This window comes from Varanus komodoensis, unplaced genomic scaffold (assembly GCF_004798865.1).
Source record: "Varanus komodoensis strain SLA01 unplaced genomic scaffold, ASM479886v1 scaffold15, whole genome shotgun sequence".
NCBI lineage: Eukaryota > Metazoa > Chordata > Lepidosauria > Squamata > Varanidae > Varanus > Varanus komodoensis.
In genome coordinates, this window is record NW_025335440.1 from 28,648,260 (window position 1) to 28,669,423 (window position 21,164).

The 21,164-nt window shown below is 38.7% G+C and overlaps 1 protein-coding gene across 2 annotated transcripts; it reads right to left on the reverse strand.

The window, feature by feature from the left end:
- Positions 1–1,764: 1,764 nt before the first annotated feature.
- Positions 1,765–20,959, reverse strand: FAM133B (family with sequence similarity 133 member B). 2 transcript variants are annotated; one of them, XM_044424898.1, is made up of 11 exons: positions 20,839–20,959; positions 17,240–17,337; positions 15,379–15,457; positions 13,160–13,234; positions 12,950–12,982; positions 12,560–12,628; positions 9,184–9,279; positions 7,326–7,373; positions 4,829–4,924; positions 4,375–4,419; positions 1,765–3,665 (listed from the first exon to the last, which is right to left on the reverse strand). In XM_044424898.1, exons 1-11 carry the CDS (start codon positions 20,860–20,862, stop codon positions 3,579–3,581), a joined length of 750 nt encoding a protein of 249 aa, XP_044280833.1. In that variant the 5' UTR covers positions 20,863–20,959; the 3' UTR covers positions 1,765–3,578. The 2 variants fall into 2 exon arrangements, with proteins under 2 accessions (XP_044280833.1, XP_044280834.1); XM_044424899.1 differs by having other exon boundaries at positions 20,835–20,922.
- Positions 20,960–21,164: the final 205 nt, after the last annotated feature.

Below are 21,164 nucleotides of genomic sequence, written 5' to 3' on the forward strand. Positions count from 1 at the left end.
ATCCCAAAAAATCAACATGGATACCTGTATGTTTTGGATGTCAGTTTCAGGTAAAACATGTTTTATCACGTGCGACAAAGCTGCCGAAATCCACTGGCTGTGTTCTTCCCGACCTCTATTTTTTTTATCTTGGAATTGCCACTGTGGAGTGGCAAAATGACAGAAAAAACAATGAAAGAGACCCGTGCAAACTGAAAGACTGAGGAAACTCAACTTGAGAAGGGAAACAAGTAGGTCAGATAAAGAAATCTTAAGTCAATCACTGGTGCAGGTTGTTAGTTACAGTAATAAAATGTTCGAATTCCTTGCTCATTAAATGGTTTTTGCGCTGATACACGTACAACTTAGCCAGTCTCGGCTGAAATACCTGCACCAAAGCGCAATCTTTTCGAGTCAGCCTGTTCCCCCTTTCAATAGCTTTTACTTTTTTCTTAAACTTCGGCGGAAATCTTGCGTTCTTATACTTTACTTCGTTCAGTTCTAGACCAGCCTTCTGGATCATCAAAAAGCAAGCCTGCTTAATCTTCATGACGTGACAGTTGTCCAGGCTTCGTGGAACAGAGCAGTCATTAGGTTTACTGTGTGGGGTAATTCAAGTGACAATCCTATGAAGGGGAGCCTAAGCCTTCTAACTTCGAGGCTCCCCCCATTCAATTTTCCTCTCCACTCTCCCGTTGCTCTAGCGACAGCGTTTTGTCATAGGATCTCTCCGTCCAGTATTTCGGTTGCACGCTTTAATTCTTGCAACATTTTACTACAGTAATGTAAATTTGGAGATATACTGAGTTAGCTGCATTTAGTTCACACTGATATCAATGGGACTTCAAATATTGTTCCACTGATTTCAGTACTACCCAAGTTCAGCTAACACAGCCTGAACTGAAGCCACTGAATTTCACTGTGCAGTATTGGTTCTCTGATAATGCTTACTCCAGTTTCTGACTTCTTTCAGGTTAGATTTAATGGGGATGGAGGGTAGAGCATTTTATATGAACTGTTTCTGAACTGGCTAAGCAAACACTATTTAAACAATTCCTTAGCAATTGAAGCCCACATATTACATTGCATTTATAACCCCATTTGTGAGAAATTCGATGTGGACCTCCTTTTCTCACCAGGTTGTGTCACTTCCATTGAAAATCTCAATGCATAAGCTAGTGAATCCTCTTTTCTAGGGGCTGCTGATGGACTCTTAACCCCTTTACTTTTCCCTTTCATTCTGAGTTTCTTCAGTTCTTACCTTGGTCATTCATAAAGATACTACCCTATCGTGAATGTTGAACATTTCCATACCGGCCAACAAAACTTCCTGGTTTTTGTGTACCTCCAGAGTAGTACATCCCAGTACTATTAAGATCACAGGAAGCTTCTTTCTCTTTTCTGTCTTTTCTTTTTTTGCTGTACATAAAGATGGTGGGAGAAGGTTTAAATCCTGGAGGCCCACTGTTTATCTCTCTTTGTGCATAGATTCTGCAACTATAGTTTGAACAGGCCAAGGCTTCTGGGAATATAATGCAGTATGTTATTTCTATCTTTTCAGTAACCTGAGGTGCTTCTCCCTGTAACTTCCCCCTAACAATCTGTTTAACAGGAAGCTAAAGCAAGCAGGCATAACTCAGATGTGGAGAGGCCATTGTGGACCAAAGCGTATTCATGATCCCAGGGTACATATACGGTGGTAGGCTTTACTTGGAAGATGCAAAACGATACATGTGAGGTTAGTAAGATAGACAAACACAATCACACACAAAATCCAGAAGCAAAGAAACTTAAAACATATTTTTACTAAGTGTCTGGCAGTATTTTTTTTATATCAAGACATAGTTGCATAACCAGTCTGCCACTGAACTTATGTAAAGGCAGCTTCAATATGAAGCTGTTTGCCATCATCCCCTCAGCTTTTTACATGCTAAATGTCTTCAGCAAATGTGCATTTAAACATAAGCTTGGATGCAATATGAACTATTACCTATAAGTAATGCTGCATGTGGAACTTAATAAAAAACACTGATTACAACTGTATTCCTCTATTGGTTAATTTTTAAATGGTACAAAATCATGCAGAACATTAATTCTAAATATCTTAATGAGAACACAAATTTTAAAAATGTCAGAAATGTTCAATTAAATGCAATATCACCTCAAATAATGGTAATAGGTACTAATAGCACAGTACTCAGGATTATTTTTATTCAGTGGTGGAAATCCTCACTTTTTGAGTGCCAGCTACGCTGCAATAGGCTAGTGTTTCTGCACACCTCAGCAGCATATACTACTGGTTCAGAATAAACTGAGGACCAAACTAGATGAGAATGGGTAGCCACATTTGTTGCCTGACCTGCTCTCATATAAGGCAGGGAATGGGACAGGGTCTAATTTTTACAGTAAATATTATGAGTGTAGCTCAGCCCCCTCCCGCAACACTCCCCCAGGCTTTGCTACAGGCACTTTTCTCCCAGTTCAGCTCCAATACCAGAAGTGAACCAGCATAGGTGGAAGCAAAAAAGTAAGGTGGGGAAGGCTACGACATTCACCTCTCATTAGCTTTGCACACCTTTTGTTCTAAAAATTAGACTTCCCCCTCCCTCCCCTGCCCTTGATATATGAGTGGGGCAGCTACCTAAACATTCCATGTCTACCTTTGCATTAACAATTATTAGCACAACTGCTCTTTTGCAACATCCATTTAATTTAGCAAGGCCTGCACAGGAAAAGTTTCCAGTGGGTTCTACTGCATATTCAGAAAGAAAAAGGCAACGGAATCTATCCTTGAAAGCACAGTGAAAGTATCAGCAAACACTACTGCTCTCAAAAAGGATCAAAACACTCTCTCTAGTCCATGAGAGCACAAGCATCCCTGTCTTACCCCAAAAAGCAAGAGCAAAATTATATTACAGTATCTACAAAAGTAACCTTGTATTTGTCACTGGCATGTTTCAGCTTTTAAAATGGCATCAGTAGTCATGAAATGTCACAGGTGTCACTTTATGTTTACTTTTTATGAAGAATTCTGCATATTATTTTGCAATAGAAAATTAAATTTCAGCACCAATCTATTAAAGATAAAATGCCCTAATTCAGCTTATGGGTAAACAAAACAATCCTGGTGCATATGCAATTCTGAACTGCTGTCTTTAGGATTGCCCCATTCATTACAGCAGATGGAGCTGATCCACATGTGCATTTCTTTATATGCTTGAATTCCTTTTATTGTAATATAAGGGGAATCCTGGCTGCATGGGCTACATCTACATTAGAGAAGAAGTAGAAACCCAGGAATGGGCAAACCCTTTTTATATAAACCCAATTTCACCATGCTGTTGTCTTATTTAAACCATGAGCAGGACTTCAAAACATTTAACACCAGCTGCTAGATGGGGGGAGAGGGGTACTATGTATATATTAAGCATCAGGCAACAACAATGGCTATTTCCAGCCCAATGACACTGGGCAAGCTGAAAATCTAAAATATTGTTAACACACAGGAGAGCTCATGCAGTTGGTAGTTCATAATTTTCACAGTCGCAGTTCTCTCTAGTCTCATTGCACTTTTGATAAGAAAAAAGTCTTGATTGATGTTATTCTGAGTAAGAACTTGAACTAGCTGCCTTCTTTTTCTTCTTTTTTCCATGTTTCTTGTGCTTCTTTCGTTTTTTTGTTTTTTCCTTTAATATCAAATATAATGAAATGTCAATATTAAAAACAATATCAGGATATTGAAAATAAATACATATGCTCCAGCTAAGCATATGTATTGCAAAGGAAGGGGTTCACCAAAGACATTTGAACATTTTATTAAGACCATCCTAGTAGAATAACAACATGCCATTCAGATTCTTTGGTGGAGGTGAGAGAAAAGTGATTTACATAGGACATAGTTCACTGGCAGAGTTGTTCTGTGTGCATGACCCTAACTTCAATCTCTAGAATATCAGGTAAGTCTTAGAAAAACCTTTCCAAAAGGCACGAGAACTTATTCAAAACCTGTTGCCAAGCATGGTTGACAGCACTGTAATAAACTGCCTAATTCAATGTAGGTTCTTTTCACCTTTATTACCATGGTAGAAGTAAGGAATACTGGTCTCATTAATAGCTATTGGTGCAGATCCAAGTTTAATTATACTTAAAATATAGCTATCAAAATCCAACTGATTTCCATTGACTCTCCTTTAAGTGTGACTAAATCTGAAGCCAACTTATTACAAACAGCAATTCAGACAACCAATTAAACTCTTTTTTATGCTGATACACTAAGATCAGTGAAACCCCACAGCAATTGAAAGAGGGGTGTTTGTGCCAGTGCCTATTTATGCTGATCTAAAATTAAGAAGAAATACTTCTACAGGTTCTTAGATAAGCAGAATAAATGCTTACATTTTTCTCTTTTTCTTCACTGCTCTTCTTCTTCTTTGCTTGTACCTAAGTGGAAAGCGTAGAGAGGGGAAGCAGAAGAAATATTTTCAAGAATGCCAAAATGCAGACACAGTACTGTATCAATACTGCATAGTAAACAGAATACTTTTCAATTTTCTAATTTAAAAGGTTACTATTCTGCAAATCCCTTCACAGTTCCTAATTTTCTTCAAGGACATGATAGCTGTTATAATATGTACTATAATTTTAAAAAATCACACACCACACAGGTTTAGTCCAGGAATATCTAAATAAAAAAACTTCTGTTTTGCTGGTGTGGATCTTTCCTTCATACTAATGTGGAGCAGCAGATATCATGAGGATATTGTTCCTATGCTTCTACAGATACAAGCCAATGGGGTCTGAAATTGCAAAAATATTTTATATTATCTCTGACCTTTATATGTATACCCACCTCATCTGTATGCTCAGATTCTGATGAGGAGTCTGACAACGACAAATCATCCCCACGATCTGCTTTTTTCCTTTTCCTACCAAGGGTTTTGGTTTCCTATGTAAGAGAAAATCTACATTTTATAAACTAGCAAAATAGGGGCCTATTTTATAGTAACCTGAAGTAACCTCCACACAAAAGCAGCTGAATATTTAGTTTGTTTTATCCATCAATGAAAGGACGATGGATTAAAAATAAAACCTAAACGAAAGTACAAAATATATTTTTGCACTACTTAATTCTAATTCAATCACCGCTGATGATATTTTGTGAGTGACAGAATGGATAAATGGATATGGATAAATGACATGCATTTAAATGGATAAATGACATGCATTTAAATGAGAAAAAGCATGGTGGGAAATGGTTAAAAGAGTTTTAATGGAGAATACAAAGAACTATGGACAAGATGGAAGAAACAGAACTGTCTATTGAGTGAATATATGATTCGAGAGGTTTCTTAAAAAATCCCAGTATAACTCTAAATGACATAAAAATGAACTAATATTAGTCCCTGAAATTGAAGATGTTTATAAAGGATTCTTCAGAGGTTTAATTTACTCCTGCAAGAGAGTTCAAGCCTGAAGTTTCCTAGAAATTACATACATACAGCTACTTGCATAGATGAAGTAGAGATTATATCTACATATATAGATATGTGCAGAGGATCATTTCACTTCAAATGGCTGGATTTGAAGCTAGCTTAAGTATTAGCCAATATAGACACATCAACTGTGTTCTAAATGCATCATTCTTGTTTAAAGCTGTCAGTGTATTGCTGAATTGCATTCTTATAAACTGGAAGCTATTCTCTGGCCTCTACAAGTGAGCTCTATTAGCCTTATGGTGGCTAAGACACACACATTATGGGGATGGAAAGATCAATCATCTCCCTCAACCACTTCATCTCTCATTCCACATCTGGTCAACCTACATTAGTGATGTACAGCAGGAACTTTGAATATCTCTGCGTGTATGTGCGAGCATATATGTATACATATGTGTTATTAGTAATACTTTCAAGGCCAGTTCATTGTATCTCTGATTGTTAAAGCATGGCTGTATGTTTTGTTGTGCTGTTTTGTTCCTTTTGTTTTGCTTTCCCCCTTTTATTTGTAGTTCTACTCTTGTTGTTCTACTATAATTGGTGGTTTTTCACTGAAGTTTGGTTTTGTTGAAGGAATGTAGAGTTCAAATAGAAGTTATATTTTAAAATTATTATGCAATATAATTATGAATACATTATGGTTTGCTTTCAATGAAACATAACATCAGATCTTACGTGCACATGTGAATGAATACCCCCTGCAGGCCCCAACTTAACATATTTTAACTACCTGGAGTTAATTTTCTTATACTGCAATCCAATACATATTTATTCAAAGGTAAGTCCCACTATGCTCTTGAAGGGTTTACTCCCAGAGAGGTAAGTGCAGGACTGCAGCCTGATAACCAATTGTCATTTAGCAGTGATTACTAGTTAAACAATGCTGCTGTGGAAATTATATTTTTATGCTTGATTCTCTTTTTGTATTTTAATGCTGTTTCATTGATATACTGTATTCATGGAAATTGTAAGCTGTCTTGAGTTTAATGAAGAGAGATATAAATTATTAAATAATAGTAACAAACTGCCCATCACCAATAACCTCTTGCATTCTTGTTTGCAAGCCATCAAGCCATTAGTTGCTGTGTTGTCACAGAACATATTTAAATATTCTAATTGTTTAAGCAAATGTATTTGTAATTAGAATCTTAACAATATCTACAGATTCACATAGCAATGATTTTTTTCCCTGGGGAAAATCTCACAGAAAATTGGCAAACCTGTATGGGGTCAGCCTGATAATTGAGGAGAAAAAAGATCAGTGTGTGTAATAAATTGAAGAACAAGAATTTATGTGCAGTATAAATGGTGGAGAAAGTCATCAGACAGGACGAGGGAGTTAAAGCTAAACAAAGAGCTAATGAGAAGCCAGCTTGGGAAATCTTACATGAATTCTATGGCTGGGAAGAACTTTATGAGAACAACTTTATGCTGGCAGGAAGCAATTGGTTAGACAAGAAAGCAAAAATGGGGTGAATGCTGATGATTTTCAATAATCACTCCAATATTTGACTATACATCTTTTCTATAATAATTTACAAGGTTACTGTTTAGAGCCTGTTTGGTGTAGAGATCTGGAAGTCACTTTGTACAATTAAATATGCATAGTAACAAGCAATGTTGATATTCCATAGCAGTAATTTCAGAGATTTTACTAATAGTTGAGTGTCTAGGAACACTTACAGACATCCAAAAAAAATGTACCCAATTGTTGAAAATCTCCCAAATGTGAAGGTAGTACCTCTGAAAATCTAGATATACAAGTTTCAGTTGATAACTATCTCAAATTAAGAATTTTACCCAAATGTTAAACCATGAGGTAGAACTTTTTTTTACAGTACAAAGAAGTACCTTTTCTCTTTCATAGTCTTCTTTTGGCCTTCTATTTTTCAAGCTGTCCTAAATTAAAAATAGTAGTAGTTATAGGTTAAAAGATGGCATTACTTCTAACCACTGAAGTTTAAACATATACTTATTGTAAAGCTAACAATACTGATACTCTTGAAGTAAGATGTTCAAAACAAAGCTTGCAATCAAACAGATACTTCATACTAGACAGAGCTGGCTTTTATGTAGGACAGCCTAGGGCAGTGATGACGAACATTTTAGAGACCGAGTGCCCAAACTGCAACCCAAACACCCACTTATTTATCGCAAAGTGCCAACACTACGAGAAAACCTGAAAACTGAGGTATTAGTTTAGAAAAAACAACTCAGAGCCAGTCCAAGCAAATACACACACACACACACACACACACACACACACACACACACACTTGGCAGCGCACTGACCGGCCATGTGAAAGTTTGAACAAGTGGAGGCTAATGAGTCACGGTGCTTGATGTCAATGCTGCTATTCCTTTCCAAGCATGCGCATGGCCCATAGGTGCGCTGCTATCTGATATTAGGCTGCAAAGGTGATGCTGGGGAGACATGGCTCGTATACTGACAGAGAGAGCTCTGTGTGCCCGCTGTGGCATGAGTGCCATAGATTCGCCCCCACTGGCCTAACCCTACCCTGGTGCACTCCCCGAACCCTAATATAGGGCTAAAGGTCCACAGGAAAGAGGGCAATTTTGAAAAAGCATTGTTTGAGTAGCTTTTTCTGCACAGCTCATCATTTCTGCCCATTCTAAACACATTCCAAGCATCAAAATCATTCCAGGACACCTCGTTCTTCTAACCCTAACCCTACCCTGGTGCACACCCCTAACCCTAACATAGGGCTAAAGTTCCATTGAAAAGAGGGCAATTTTGAAAAAGCCTTACATGAGTAGCTTTTTCCGCACAGCTCATCATTTTTGCCCATTCTAAACACATTCCAACCATCAAAATCATGCCAGGACACCTCGTTCTTCTAACCCAATCCAGTGATTGTGAACCTTTTAGAGACTGAGTGTGCAAACTGCAACCAAAACCCCACTTATTTATCACAAAGTGCCAACACAACAATAAAACATGAAAACTGCCAGTCCAAGCAAATTCATATACATCCTTGTCAGCGCACTGACCAGCCATGCAAAAGCTTGGACAAGTCGTAACTAATGTGTCGTGGCTTGTGACATCATTGCCTGACACCACTACTCCTTTCCGAGCATGCGCATGGCCCCTATGTCTGCTGTTATCCAGTGCTTGGCTGCTGGGGCAATTCTTGGGTGACGTTGGTTTGCGTGCTGACAGAGAGGGCTCTGTGTGCCCACTGTGGCATGTGTGCCATAGGTTCACCATCACTGGCCTAGGGGCAAAAGCAAGTAGAAGAGAACGTAACATAGAAGGTGTGTTGGGGGGTGGAGTGGGGGTTGAAAACCTAGTAGGCTGGGTGTGAAAGACATGCTAAACCATCATGGCATATATTTCGTTTATAAGCTACTTGACAAACCAAGGCCTATTCCTAAGATATGTTTTCTCCATGGTGAATTGCCATGGTGTCCATATCCATTACATAGTGACTTGACAAGAAGAGCAAAACCACTTGACATTGTGGCTACACAACTCTGTGTGACCAAATAGCAGGTGCAATGAAGTGCCCATTCAGCACTTTGGGGTGGCCCTCAGAGACTCCCTACTGTACCACCATGGCCATTTTGCTTGGCTTATTCTAGAAGAGGCTGAACAGATATCCCCTTATATTTGATATGGCAGAGTATAGCTCATCTCCCATACTGTTTTCACACATACACCCCCTCCCCCATTAATATTACACTTTACCTTGCTGTCCGATTCAGAACCTGAACTAGAGCTGTCTGATGATTTTCGTGAGAAGCGGTATCTTTTCTTTCTTCTCCTTTTCCCGTGTTTCTTATCCTGGCCACAAATATTTAAAGAACATGTTTTGGTTTTGTTCACAATTGAAAAGGTAAAGATAGAAACCTGTATGTATTCTTACACAGTAGCTGCAGTAATGGCTGAAGCTTATGCAAGTCCCCTACATTTTTTCTTCATTCAGAGTCAATAAAGCCAAGATAATGGTTTTGTCCTATACATATTTTCTTGTCCCATAATATTTTATAGTTTTTGCCACAATGATCCAACTAAAAGCCTGAAGAGACCATGAAAATAAGCAACAAACAACTTCAAACACATGTTCTTAAACTGAAATGTAAAAACCAAAATCACACAGTATTTAAGATGATACTAAGGCTACAATCCTATACTTAGGAATAGGCTTTATTGAAATCAGTGGAGCTTCCTGCTGAGAATACATTATAAATAGCATTTAGACCTAGTTCATAATTTATTAACAATCAAATATTAATAATGAAGCAGAAGTATGTGAGCTCCTCTCTGCCTGCTCCAGCTGAAGTAACCCAGGGACACTTGCTTTTTATCATCCTGTTTGAACTTGGAACTGAAGCATGCTTAGCTCCTGACCACTTCCATTGAGTATCTCAATCTAGAATTGGAGGTTGCTGGGTGGAAGGTTCAATACAGATTTGTAACCCAAGAATTAACCATAAATTGCATATCTGGGTTGTTCTCCAAACGACCCCCAATCCAATGTGCTGAGTGCAGATGTCCTAATAAGAGTTGGATTGATTTACTCAGGGGGAGCAGTCAAGTGGTCAGAAGCCAGCATGCTTACTCAGAAGCATGCTGGTCAGAAGCCAGCATGCTACATGAATAAACTAGTTCATTTATTACAAATACAGCCTACAATACTACAACACTGACATTCACATGGAGCTTCTTCCAAAGTAAGTAAGTCTAAGTTTGAAATAAGTTTAATTTCAATTTTAAAAAGAATACATAAGTTGGACCACCCTGAACAATTACTGTGCCGATCTAAGTAAAGTGAAAGTTAAACCATTTTGGTTGGTGTTCTTCTTTTCATACTTCAAGATCAACATCTCAACCCGGATCAAGAACTGAAATCATTAAAAGGCTCTGCTGAAATGTAATCAGTTCTCTTAATGAGTATTTTCTTCAGTACAGTGTTTCGGTGTTTTGGATTCAAGTCCCTTTTTGTCAATTGTGTCTGCTCATTCTTCCGTTTTGGTGGATGAATTGCTTTTAAAGACTAAGGAGTGACTGATTTCAATGTCCAGAGTTCTTAAGACCTTCAAACTCCCTTGTTGCCTTTCGTAGTCTCTCTTTGACAAATGATTAACCTTTCAACCATCATTTTTGTCAAAGGACCAGATGGGACTTGCTTTCTACTTCACAATTCTGCTCTTTGACAAACCAAGTTAAGGCTGGGACTAAACTTTATATGACCATCTTGTGTATTAAAAAACTTCAATAGTTCTCTTCCAGGAAGCAACAAGAAGAGGTGATCTGCATTAAAGATGTGATCAGTGGAGAAGAGAGTTCTTAGCTCTTCCCCAACACCTTTCCACTGAGACTTCCCTAACAGCTAGGGATGCATACTCATTATGATTATTATTTTCATTTCTGTACTGCCCCACGACTGAAACTCATTGTGCAGTTTACAATAGTCCACATACACAAGTTGGAAACTTGGCTAGGAAAATACCTGGTGGTGTGATTGTAAAGGATAAGCAGCAGGTAGAGAAAGGGTTAAAAACCAATTCAATGTGCTGTTTCTCCTTTCCAGTTCACCCCATCTAATGTCACTCTGAGAAGAACAGCTTTTCCCCTTTTTCCCTTCATTGCTGGGAGATTTTGCAAATATGTATGTATGTATGTATTTAGGGGACTAATATGCCGCCCCATTCGCCGAAGCCTCGGGGCGGCTCCCAACAAATCTTACATTATCCAGTTGACAATAGGTCAGCAAATATAAAGGAAGGGATTCAGCCAAGTCAACAAAAGTCCCTCCCCAGATTGGAACCATTCTTTAAATCAAATAGGTGGGATCTATTGCCACTGAGAGCCAGTGTGGTGTAGTGGTTAAGAGCATGAGACTGGGACTCAGATGACCAGGGTTCTAGTCCCCGCTCAGCCATGGAGCCATCTGGGTGACTTTGGGCCAGTCACAGACTCTCAGCCCAACCTACCTCACAGGGTTGTTGTTGTGGGGATAAGATGGAGAAGGAGAATGATGTAAGCTGCCTTGAGCCCTTTGTTGGAAAAAGGCAGGATATAAATCGGAAAAATAAATAAATAAAATAAAAATAATGACTAAGAACCAAGAGCCCATGCAGCTCTCCCTGCATGCCTTCCTGTGTATATGGATCTCTTTGGCTCATGGACAACAGAATGGATCATGAGTTGTCCTTCTGCAAACAAAAAAGCTCCTTCCTTTCAGAGAGGAGTCCAGTGGAGGCTTGTGCTGGGTGAGGAGGGCCTTCTCCACAGTGGCACCCAGACTTTGGAATCTGCTCCCCAGAGAGGTCCACTTGGCGCCAACGTTATACTCTTTCCAGTGGCAGGTAAAGACCTTTTTATTCGACCACTATTTTAATAACCACCACTTTTAGATGTTTTAGGATTTTTCCCTTCACAGTCGCACTTTCTATTTTTTCCTCCTTTTTCTTAAGTTGTGATGTGTTTTATATTGTTTTAGTAATTGATGTTTTATATTGTATTTTTATATTTTATATTGCACTTTTATATTTTGTAAGCCGTCCTGAGCACTTGGCAATAGGGGGGATATAAAAGCCTGTAAAAACCAGGAACCCACTAAACAATTGGTACTTGAAAGTAAGATGGTAGGGTCAAGGGAAGGAAAATGGCTTCCTGAAGAACAGCTGAATTTGACCTCTGAAGTTCTGAACCTCTGTGCTAGAAGAATGTGGAAAGGAGGGAAAAGTAATTACACCTTTCTTTTATACCTTCCTACAGCAGTGTCTATGCTGTTCTGAAGGATTCCCTAACTCTTTGGAATAGATTTTCAGGGGACTGCTGGGGGAAAAAAATACTCTTCCTCATTTTTTCCAGTAGGGTATTGTCTGAGCAGAGTTCCTACAGGAATGTTGGATCCAACCTAATATTTAGCTCAAAGAAGTTAGAGTGAAAATGATAAAGTATTCCTTAAAAGACTGCTTTCATTCCAATGAAAGTGACATCTTGAGAGTTCAAATTTGTTCTGCATTAGATATAAACTATACATCAACACACCAAGAAGAAAATTAAGCTGACACAAGTTTATAGAAAGTTACATTTCCAGTAATAGCACTCTTACCTCATCTTCAAAATCAGAAGAACTGCTGGAAGAATCAGAGCTTGATGAGGAGGAGGAAGATGGAGACAACTTGACCAAAGACAACAAAATGTGAGTTTGTGAGATGCAGAATATGTTTAAGAAATACAATAATGAACAGCTCACAGCCCTAGAAGAAGGAGCAAGTTCCTAGATTCACAGTTATTGTCTTAAATTCCAAAAGAATAATTCCTAAGAAATAGTAAGTAAAGTTATACCAGATGGACTTCAAAACAAAATTTAGGTTTAGAAAACACAAGAAGATATTAAAACATACTTCTGAAAAATCCAGTTTACCTCTACTGACAAGTCTTTAGGTAAAATGTTAATCTACACAGAGGTTGGGGAAAAAAAGGTGAAATCTTTGCTCACCCTACTGGATTTCTTCTTCTCTTTTTTCTTTTTCTAAAAGGAACCAATTGATCATTCATTAGTGTGGTTATTATGCATGCCACCAATTAAGTTAGGAATCTTCATTTTGAGGTGTTTTGCAGCAATAGTTATGATATTGCACTTGCAGATGATCACAATATGAAAATTCAGACTCCATTGTTACTACATAAATACACCAAAGACTCTTACCTCTTTCTTTCTGGAAGTACTCTCACTTCCACCTAACAATTTCTCCCTATGTTTTTCCAGTTCTTTTTTCCAGTTCTGCAAGACATTGAAAGAAATCATGGATAATTTTCAGGTAGCCTTTGTTAACCTCTATTCAGAATATTAAACAAGTAGTCTCTCTAAAAGTATCCTGTACCCTAAGAACATCTTCAGAGGCCTCCTTTGGGTGCCTATGCCACATGAGGCACGGGAGGTGGTTACTAAGGAGAGGGCATTTCTGGTATGGAATACTCTCCCTAGAGAGAGGTTCAGCTGCCACCTACACTGCGGTCTTCTTTTTGGCATCAGATGAGAACCCTTTTATTTTTCTAGGCCTTTCAGTTGTTCAGTTTTGTTTTTTAATGTACATTATTGTGTTTTTAGAACTTTCTCTGCTGCTTGTCCTTACTCTGGTTTTATTCTGTTTTAAAACTGTTACAGCACAATCCAATGAGACTGCCATAATCCCCCAAATCATGCATGGTGGAAGAGGTACAGAGGCAAATGTTGCCTCTGCACTTCCCCACCATACAAAGCACTGAGATGGCCAATTTCAGCTATCTAAGGGTTCAGCCTCAAAGTGGGTGGGAAGCAGTGCGAAGCACTACCAGGATACTTCTTATGTTCCCCCACTCTTCTCTGCCTCTAGAGTCCCATTTTGTGACCACAGAGCTGAACTTGACACAGTTCTTTTGTGCAGGCTAAGAGGGCAAAGGAAGACATTCCACTGATGACAGTGGATCAAGTTTCTGAGATTGGAGCTGGAATGCCAAACACTCCTATGACCATATAGGTGTTGTCTAGCATCCACAGGATTGTGCTATATTATATTAAGTTTTCCATGCTGTGTTCTATGGTTTTGATTTCTGCGAACTATCTGGACAGCTTTGGCAGTTGAGTGATACAGAAATGTAATGAACAAACAAATGAAAAAGCAGTTTCTTCTGATACAGTTCAGTTGCTATCTTATACTCAGTTAAAAATAAGTAGGGGGTCAGAAATACTCCTCATGCTTTAACTTAAATACGCCTCCAGTTATTTGTCCTGAAGTGTTACATATAAAACCTTTCTGCTTTGCACATTAAGTATCTTGTACAGAGCAGGTGGTCAGCTTCTTTCCTTTATTAACAAATATGCTAAAGTGTCCATATTCCAGGCCATGGAAATAGGTGACAATACAGACTATATAAACCTGGAGCTTATAAATAGTGTTATCTGACTGGGAGTATTTCTCCAAGGATTCATAGGGGGATCTTTCATTCTCCCTTTCCATTTAAGCTGAGGTTTGGGGATTGAATGTAGAAGCGCCTTCTACATTCAAGCATGCAATCTAGCACTTAGCTACAAGCTTTTCCCTGGAGAGCTCTTTCCCTGGTTTTGTAGAGTTTCAATACCACAGTAAACAAACTCTGAGAAGGAAATAATTTTTAAAGGGATAAGTGACAACAATGAGAAATTAAGGCAAGGAGATTTTTAAAAATCTGGAACCTCGAAACTGGGGCAACATCCAAGGATGTTGTTTTTCATGTTAATTCATTCAGTGGTGGCTAGTGTACAAGACACAAAGCACTAAAAGTTAACTTCTCACGTGATCAGGTCCTACCTCTTATTGTTCGCAGCATATTTGTATATGACTGGGATGTTCCCACTGATGTAAGAAAAAGGCTCTGTCTGCACATTATTGGGCTATTCTAGTTGCCCCTTGGAATGAGAGTTTGTAATTCTATTTCTGTTCCCTCTGTTAGGTTTTCAGTTTCTTCTTGGTTATAAAGTCTTCAACATGAAACATTACATGTCACCTCTCACTGGGAAATGTAAGACAGCTGCACTGACAAAGCGATTGTTAAAGTACATTATAAACTTTTTTAAACACTTCATTTGAGCTAATTTTAAAGGAATTTCAGAAACTGAGCTTTACATTTTTGCCCTTGCTGGGCAGAACTTGCTACAGATGGAAGCAGTTTGTAAAATTAAGGCCCTGTATATTAGAAGCTAATATGTTTAATATCAAACAATACCAGGTAATAATAGTGGACTACCAAGGAACTCAATAAGCAGCATTTTCTGTCATGCTACTATGGTTTTTAAAAACATGTAGGAAGACAACAGATAGCTAGAACAGGATATTTCATTACACTGCTAATGGAAAAGTGGAAAATTTAAGCAATCCATATGCATATAAAGTTATCCAAATAACAAACCTCATTCATCCTTTCCTCAAATTCTGCTAGGGCCTTAGAACCCTTCTTCTTCTTTTCTAGTTGTTCTTTTACTTCTTCCCTTTAGTGAAAACAAACACATGTACAAAAATCTGTAAGGGATACACCTGCAAATTCAACAAGTCTGGCATATGGACTTTGTGTATAAATAACGCTTTTGGTGGAAAATGTTGGGTTAACCAACCCATAAAATATGGGGATGTGTAGCACAGGTGGACTGCTTGCACTTTCCTGCAATAACCTATGTATACCACATCTGTAGGCAGTTGCTAGTTGTAACCATGCAATTTGTGGGCTAATTAACACATGATTTGCTGCTAAGTAACCCTGTTAAGTGCAAACAACCCCACTGGCTTTGATCCTAAGATAAGTAAGTTCACAGAATAGTTTATTGTACCTTTCTCCCCTCTTCAGCCATATGTGGCCTTTCAAAAGTCTATCCGGAAATTTTTTATTCTTGGTGAGAGAGCCAAGACAGATAAAAGGAAGTGCTTAGTTGCACAACATAGAGTAAAATTATGCCATTCATGCCCAGAAAATTCACTGTGCATTCCACTGTGAAGATGGCTACCAACATGGATAGTTTCCAAATCTATGTAGTTTCCAAATTCTACATCTATGGAGAATAAGGCTAATGGCTATTAAACATGATGGTTATGTATTACCTACAGCATCAGAGGCACCATGCCTTGAAATACCAGTTACTGGCGACCAATAGTGGGAAAGGGATATTTCCCCTCATGTCTTGCCATTGGACTTCTCAGAGGTCTCTGACTGGCCACTTTGTGGAACAGGACTGGACAAGCTTTCGGTCTGACCCATCATAGTTCTATTTATGAACTTAATTTCTGGGGGAAATGGGAGCCATGAACAATGCAGGATGGAGTTACTTGAAAAGAAGAGGAGATAGGATAGATGAGAAACCTTCCTTCCATGTATTTCTTTAACTAGGCTAAATTAATTTAGAATCTAAGACACAAATGTGAAGTACATTTCAACATTACAGCCCAACCTTAACAATATTTTCAAAGAATATGTTCTGTTACTTGGTTTAAGTACATATGATTCAGATTACAACCTTAATGCTATCAAATATAGTTTTGAGGCACTGGCTGCTAAAAAGTGGTAATTTTAAATATCTGTTTAGTTTCAAAGTTGCACCCGAACCATCATCACCCCATGGACAACATTCCTCCATGCTCTCCCGTCCTCCACCATCCCCCAGAGTCCACCTAAGCCCACACCCCCTGTCCCACTGACTCCATCTAGACACCTCAACCTCTGCCGTCCCCTTATTTTACAAAAGAGAATGGCTTGAGATCTGTCAATTTATTCTACAAGCCTGACTCAAATTTAACATTAAACCAAGCTTTTGCTATGAGAACAAGTTGTTGCAAGTTTCAGGCTCTGATGGGTGTTTCTTTACCTCCTTTTTCAGCACAAAGGAAGGAAAGGAAAGAGATTAAAAGTTCTTTGAATAATCTGTAGCCTCATGTTACAACCAAACTTGGAAAATTTGTCTAATAGCACTTGTTCTAACAAACCATGAATAATGTAGACTCAATATTGGCTTGTTAAGTAACCACACTTAGAATAAACCAGTTTCTTGAGTTCAGATGCATGGTAAACTGCAGTATATTCAAGATTTTTAAAAAGTTAATTTCAATTTCACCCCACCTCACACTGAAAATGTATGGAGTGGGGGAATGCTTGAACCGAAGACTCATGGCAGCTCATTCCTTTATTGCAAAATATGTGCTTACACATATAACTGTCCATGCTGGATCAGAGCAAAAAGTAGGGGCTCTTATAAAAAGAGAACAGTCAGCATTTCCATACATACCATGTTGGTCTTGGTCTGTTCAAGTAGTCCTGTATGGTAGGTCCAGAAGATGGAGCAGGCCCCCGTGATCTAGCCATTGCTATGGGATTCATATAAGCCTTAAAGATGATAAAATAAAGAGGGATATAATCAGATCATTCCACTTTGGGGCCCTTACAAATAATACTCTTACTTATTTATGGAGCCTCCCCCACCTTTTTTTTCAAATTCAAAAAATGTATTCTATAGGCAACTAGACAAACCACAAAAGTCAATAGGTTGACAGACTTACTTAAAGTCTGGATATGTATGCGCACACATGTGTGTGTATGTGAAAAATGTTACAACAGTGTATTTTGGAAAGTCGAAGAAAGTCCAGTTGTTCACAGCTGCCTCCTCTCAAATCACTGTTAAAAGTGTTGACTTCTAAATAGAGCATACATTAAGTGTCACATAATTATTATAGTCATTTCTTTGACCATGCTGACTTTTTGCTGTAGTTTTCTTTTCTAACACAGCAGAAAATGTGTGCAGACCCTGAAAATCATTCTGCTCAAGATACACACACATAACCAAGGCAGTAAAAATGAGGGATGTTTGTATCTTAGACAAATTTTGAATGCGCAGTCTAACTTAGTAACATTAACCATGTGGATGAGAAATGTTTTATAAGTTAACTCTCAATTCTGTCAGCAGTTCTGTGTCATGGTTTATGTCAGATAATGGAAAGGTTCTTAACTCTTTATGTCACTAAGGAAGAAAATACCCCCATTCAGATATAACCTGGGTATATTAAGTCAAGAATGAATGTTGAGCCCAGGCATTCCTGTCTCCTTTTCTCTCCTTCATTCTCTATTGTACCATGATTCAGTACTGCTTGGGGAGAGGCATTAAAACCACAATTTCCTATGAGATCTGAACTACAAAACTGTGATTTAACCTCCATTGAACAAAATCAAAAAAACTGATATAATTGGTTTTGGGAGCATTTAACTACACCAAAACCAAATTCAAATACATTTTTGGGGTAGTAAAATGTTCTATAGCAAAGCCATATCTGTAGTTATGGAGGTGCACTTACTTCTGCTTTCTTGTATACAAAGTTTTTTTTAACTTCAGTACATTAACTGAGGCAATGAAAAGCACCCAAACGGCCCCAACCAAACAATCTTGGAGGGTTGTTCAAGAAAAATAACTCTGTAGGGACACAGAAACCTAACACTCTACATGTAGGGTTTCTTTTGGGGCAGGGTACCCCTACACATTATATTGGTTACCTAATAACCAAGAATTGGGTTAGGTTCTATTTTGGAATGAGGAGGGGATATTATGTACTTTTTATGTATGGAAAGAAAATTGTAAATGGTGAACGGGTGAAATGAGGAGACCTAGTGTGAACTGCCATGTAGGTAACATTCTTCTAAAAAAAGTAAAATTTACACAGGGTGGTTGGATTAAAACCCACAAGTATTTAATTACAGTGAAAGAAAGAAAGGAGGAATAATGGAGCAAAGTTTGTTTCCAGGTACCTTGCTAACTGATGGTGGTTGGCTACTAATGAAAGGACCTTTTCTGTTGTGCACCCGAGTTATGGAAAAACGTGTGCAACAGCTTGCCAGGTGTCTACACTGAGGTCTTTTCAGTGTCGGGTGAAGACCTTTTTATTTTCCCAGGCATTGCTGTCTTTCAGTTTCTGTTGTTTTTAAGTCTGTTACTGAATTGCTCAAAGTGGTTTGGCTACTGAGTGGTAAAGAAATTTAATAAATACTTAAACCATGGTGTATTAGACGGAGATAGGTACATCTGAACTGGGACCATGGCCGAACTGAGATTATGCTTATGTTCAAATTCAGCATTCTGTTCACATGAATCTTGGCAGTTCAGGCACAGGACAGTTAGGCCAATATATGCAAGTTCTGCCTTATTTGCCAGCTACAATTCCTATTTTCTTGACTCTGGCCTTGTAAGTCACATAAGAACAGTATAAATTACTGTCCCCACTTTTACCATTTGAGGAAGATATCTTTTAAAATTATTAGCATGCACCCATACGTGCTAGAGTTCTCCAAATTTCAGTCCTCTCTCAAGTTCATTGTTAAAATGCTGAATACAGAGAAGGGGTGTCTAGTATATTTGCATGTAAATACATCCATGAACTCAAAATGTCTGTGCACCGCTATTTCCCCATCATATGCAGAGCCAGATTTTAAACCCGTCTAAATGACAGTTATTCTATCCTTTCAAGATATAGCATGAGACTTAACCTAATATCTTCATTTTGAAAAAGTGAAACTATGATGATCAGTTTAATGTACAGAAGACAAACTTAAGGATGTTTACCTTGAAAGACAGTCTATAATATTTTAAATAATAAATTAACACTGCTTTGTTGTGTCTGTGCCAAAAGTCACATTTAGAGCTTTAGCACAATTCCACTAGGAAAAATCTTTTTTGCCACCTGTTATACAGAATCCCAGTAATCTGTGCAATCCGCTAATTTTCAACATCTGATCTCAGAAAGAAACTAGTTTACAATTACCTGCCTTTACTTAGCAAAGGAAGATTATTCTGCAAAAAGATCACTAGCATTTTTTCTTTTAAGATACTTTTGAATATTTCAGTGATAACATACAAAATGCAAGCACACATGTTTCTAGTCTGTGCTAACAGAAACAAATGCCTCAGCAGTTACAGGTGCCACTAATCATTCATGCTTTGTACTCAGGTTTGAGTGTTATGTTGAGTTTAACAAATGCAACACTAGAAGATGCTTAAGACATAACAATTAAGTAATAGCACCAATTTTTAGTCACATTCTTGAAGCATTTATAATTCTCTTCCTCCCTCTCTCACTCCATGAATTGTACACCACAACAATTATTATTATTTCTGGCAATAATCATAAAAAATAAATAACGACAATGCATTCCTTAAATCTAGCCACATCACAACGCGGGGTGATTTAGCAAGCCTCTAGTCCCAAAGGTGAAAAACACCAGATACAACAATGGAATTAATTATTCAAATACAATAAAAAAAGGAAGTCAATTTTTTTCAATCATCAAAGCCTTTAATGCACAGGGATCACTTGAGTATAATCACCACCACAACTATCCTCGTACAAAGAAAGCATCCCTATGAAGAACCCCGTGCTAAATTTCATTCCTGTCGCATAACAATTCAATTTGACAATCCAGCACATTCACTTGTACTCCGGGCCCAGGCTCTTTGCCTTCGAATCAAGGAAAAAGCTTGTTAACCCACATCTCTCGAAGGCACCTCAAGCCAAAAAACAAAAAAGTCCCCCCACTCCCCGCCACAACACACAAAGCCTCCCCAAAGGTCCTCGAAACCATCAGAACTGGGGCTACTTTTAAGAGCGCGTGCTTGTTTCTCCAGCTGAGGGTTAGGAAAAGTCTGTCATGGGTGTGACAGGTAACGCATCTCACACATCCCGACCCCCCCCCAAAACCACAACCTACCCCACACACATAAGCGAACCCGCCGCCCCACGTCGTTCCCTCCCATCTCCATCCAGTCGAAGAGGAGCGCCGACGGCCCTTCCCGCAAAAGCTTGCAGCCCCAAGCAAGTCTCCACCATGGCGACCTGACTTACTCACCACCCGGTTATCCCTTTTCCCCATGGCGAGTAGAGACCCCGGCACCCACTCGGACACAATCAGCCCGGCCTAGCTGAACCCTTTTCTCTGCTGCCCGTCAAGTTTTTAACATCAAATACTACTGAGCATGCTCCGTGACACCTGGGCATGCTCAACCGCCGCCATCGAAGCAGGCTGCCCTTTCTTGCTTGCCCTCACTTGGAATCAGACTGTACTGCTTAGTGGAAACGAGAGCGCAAGACGCGTCTAAATTAGGAGCTTGGCGCTTAAAGTGTGCTGCTGTAGCTTCGGATCTAGCAACGTAGAACTCCGTTCATTGGAGGGGT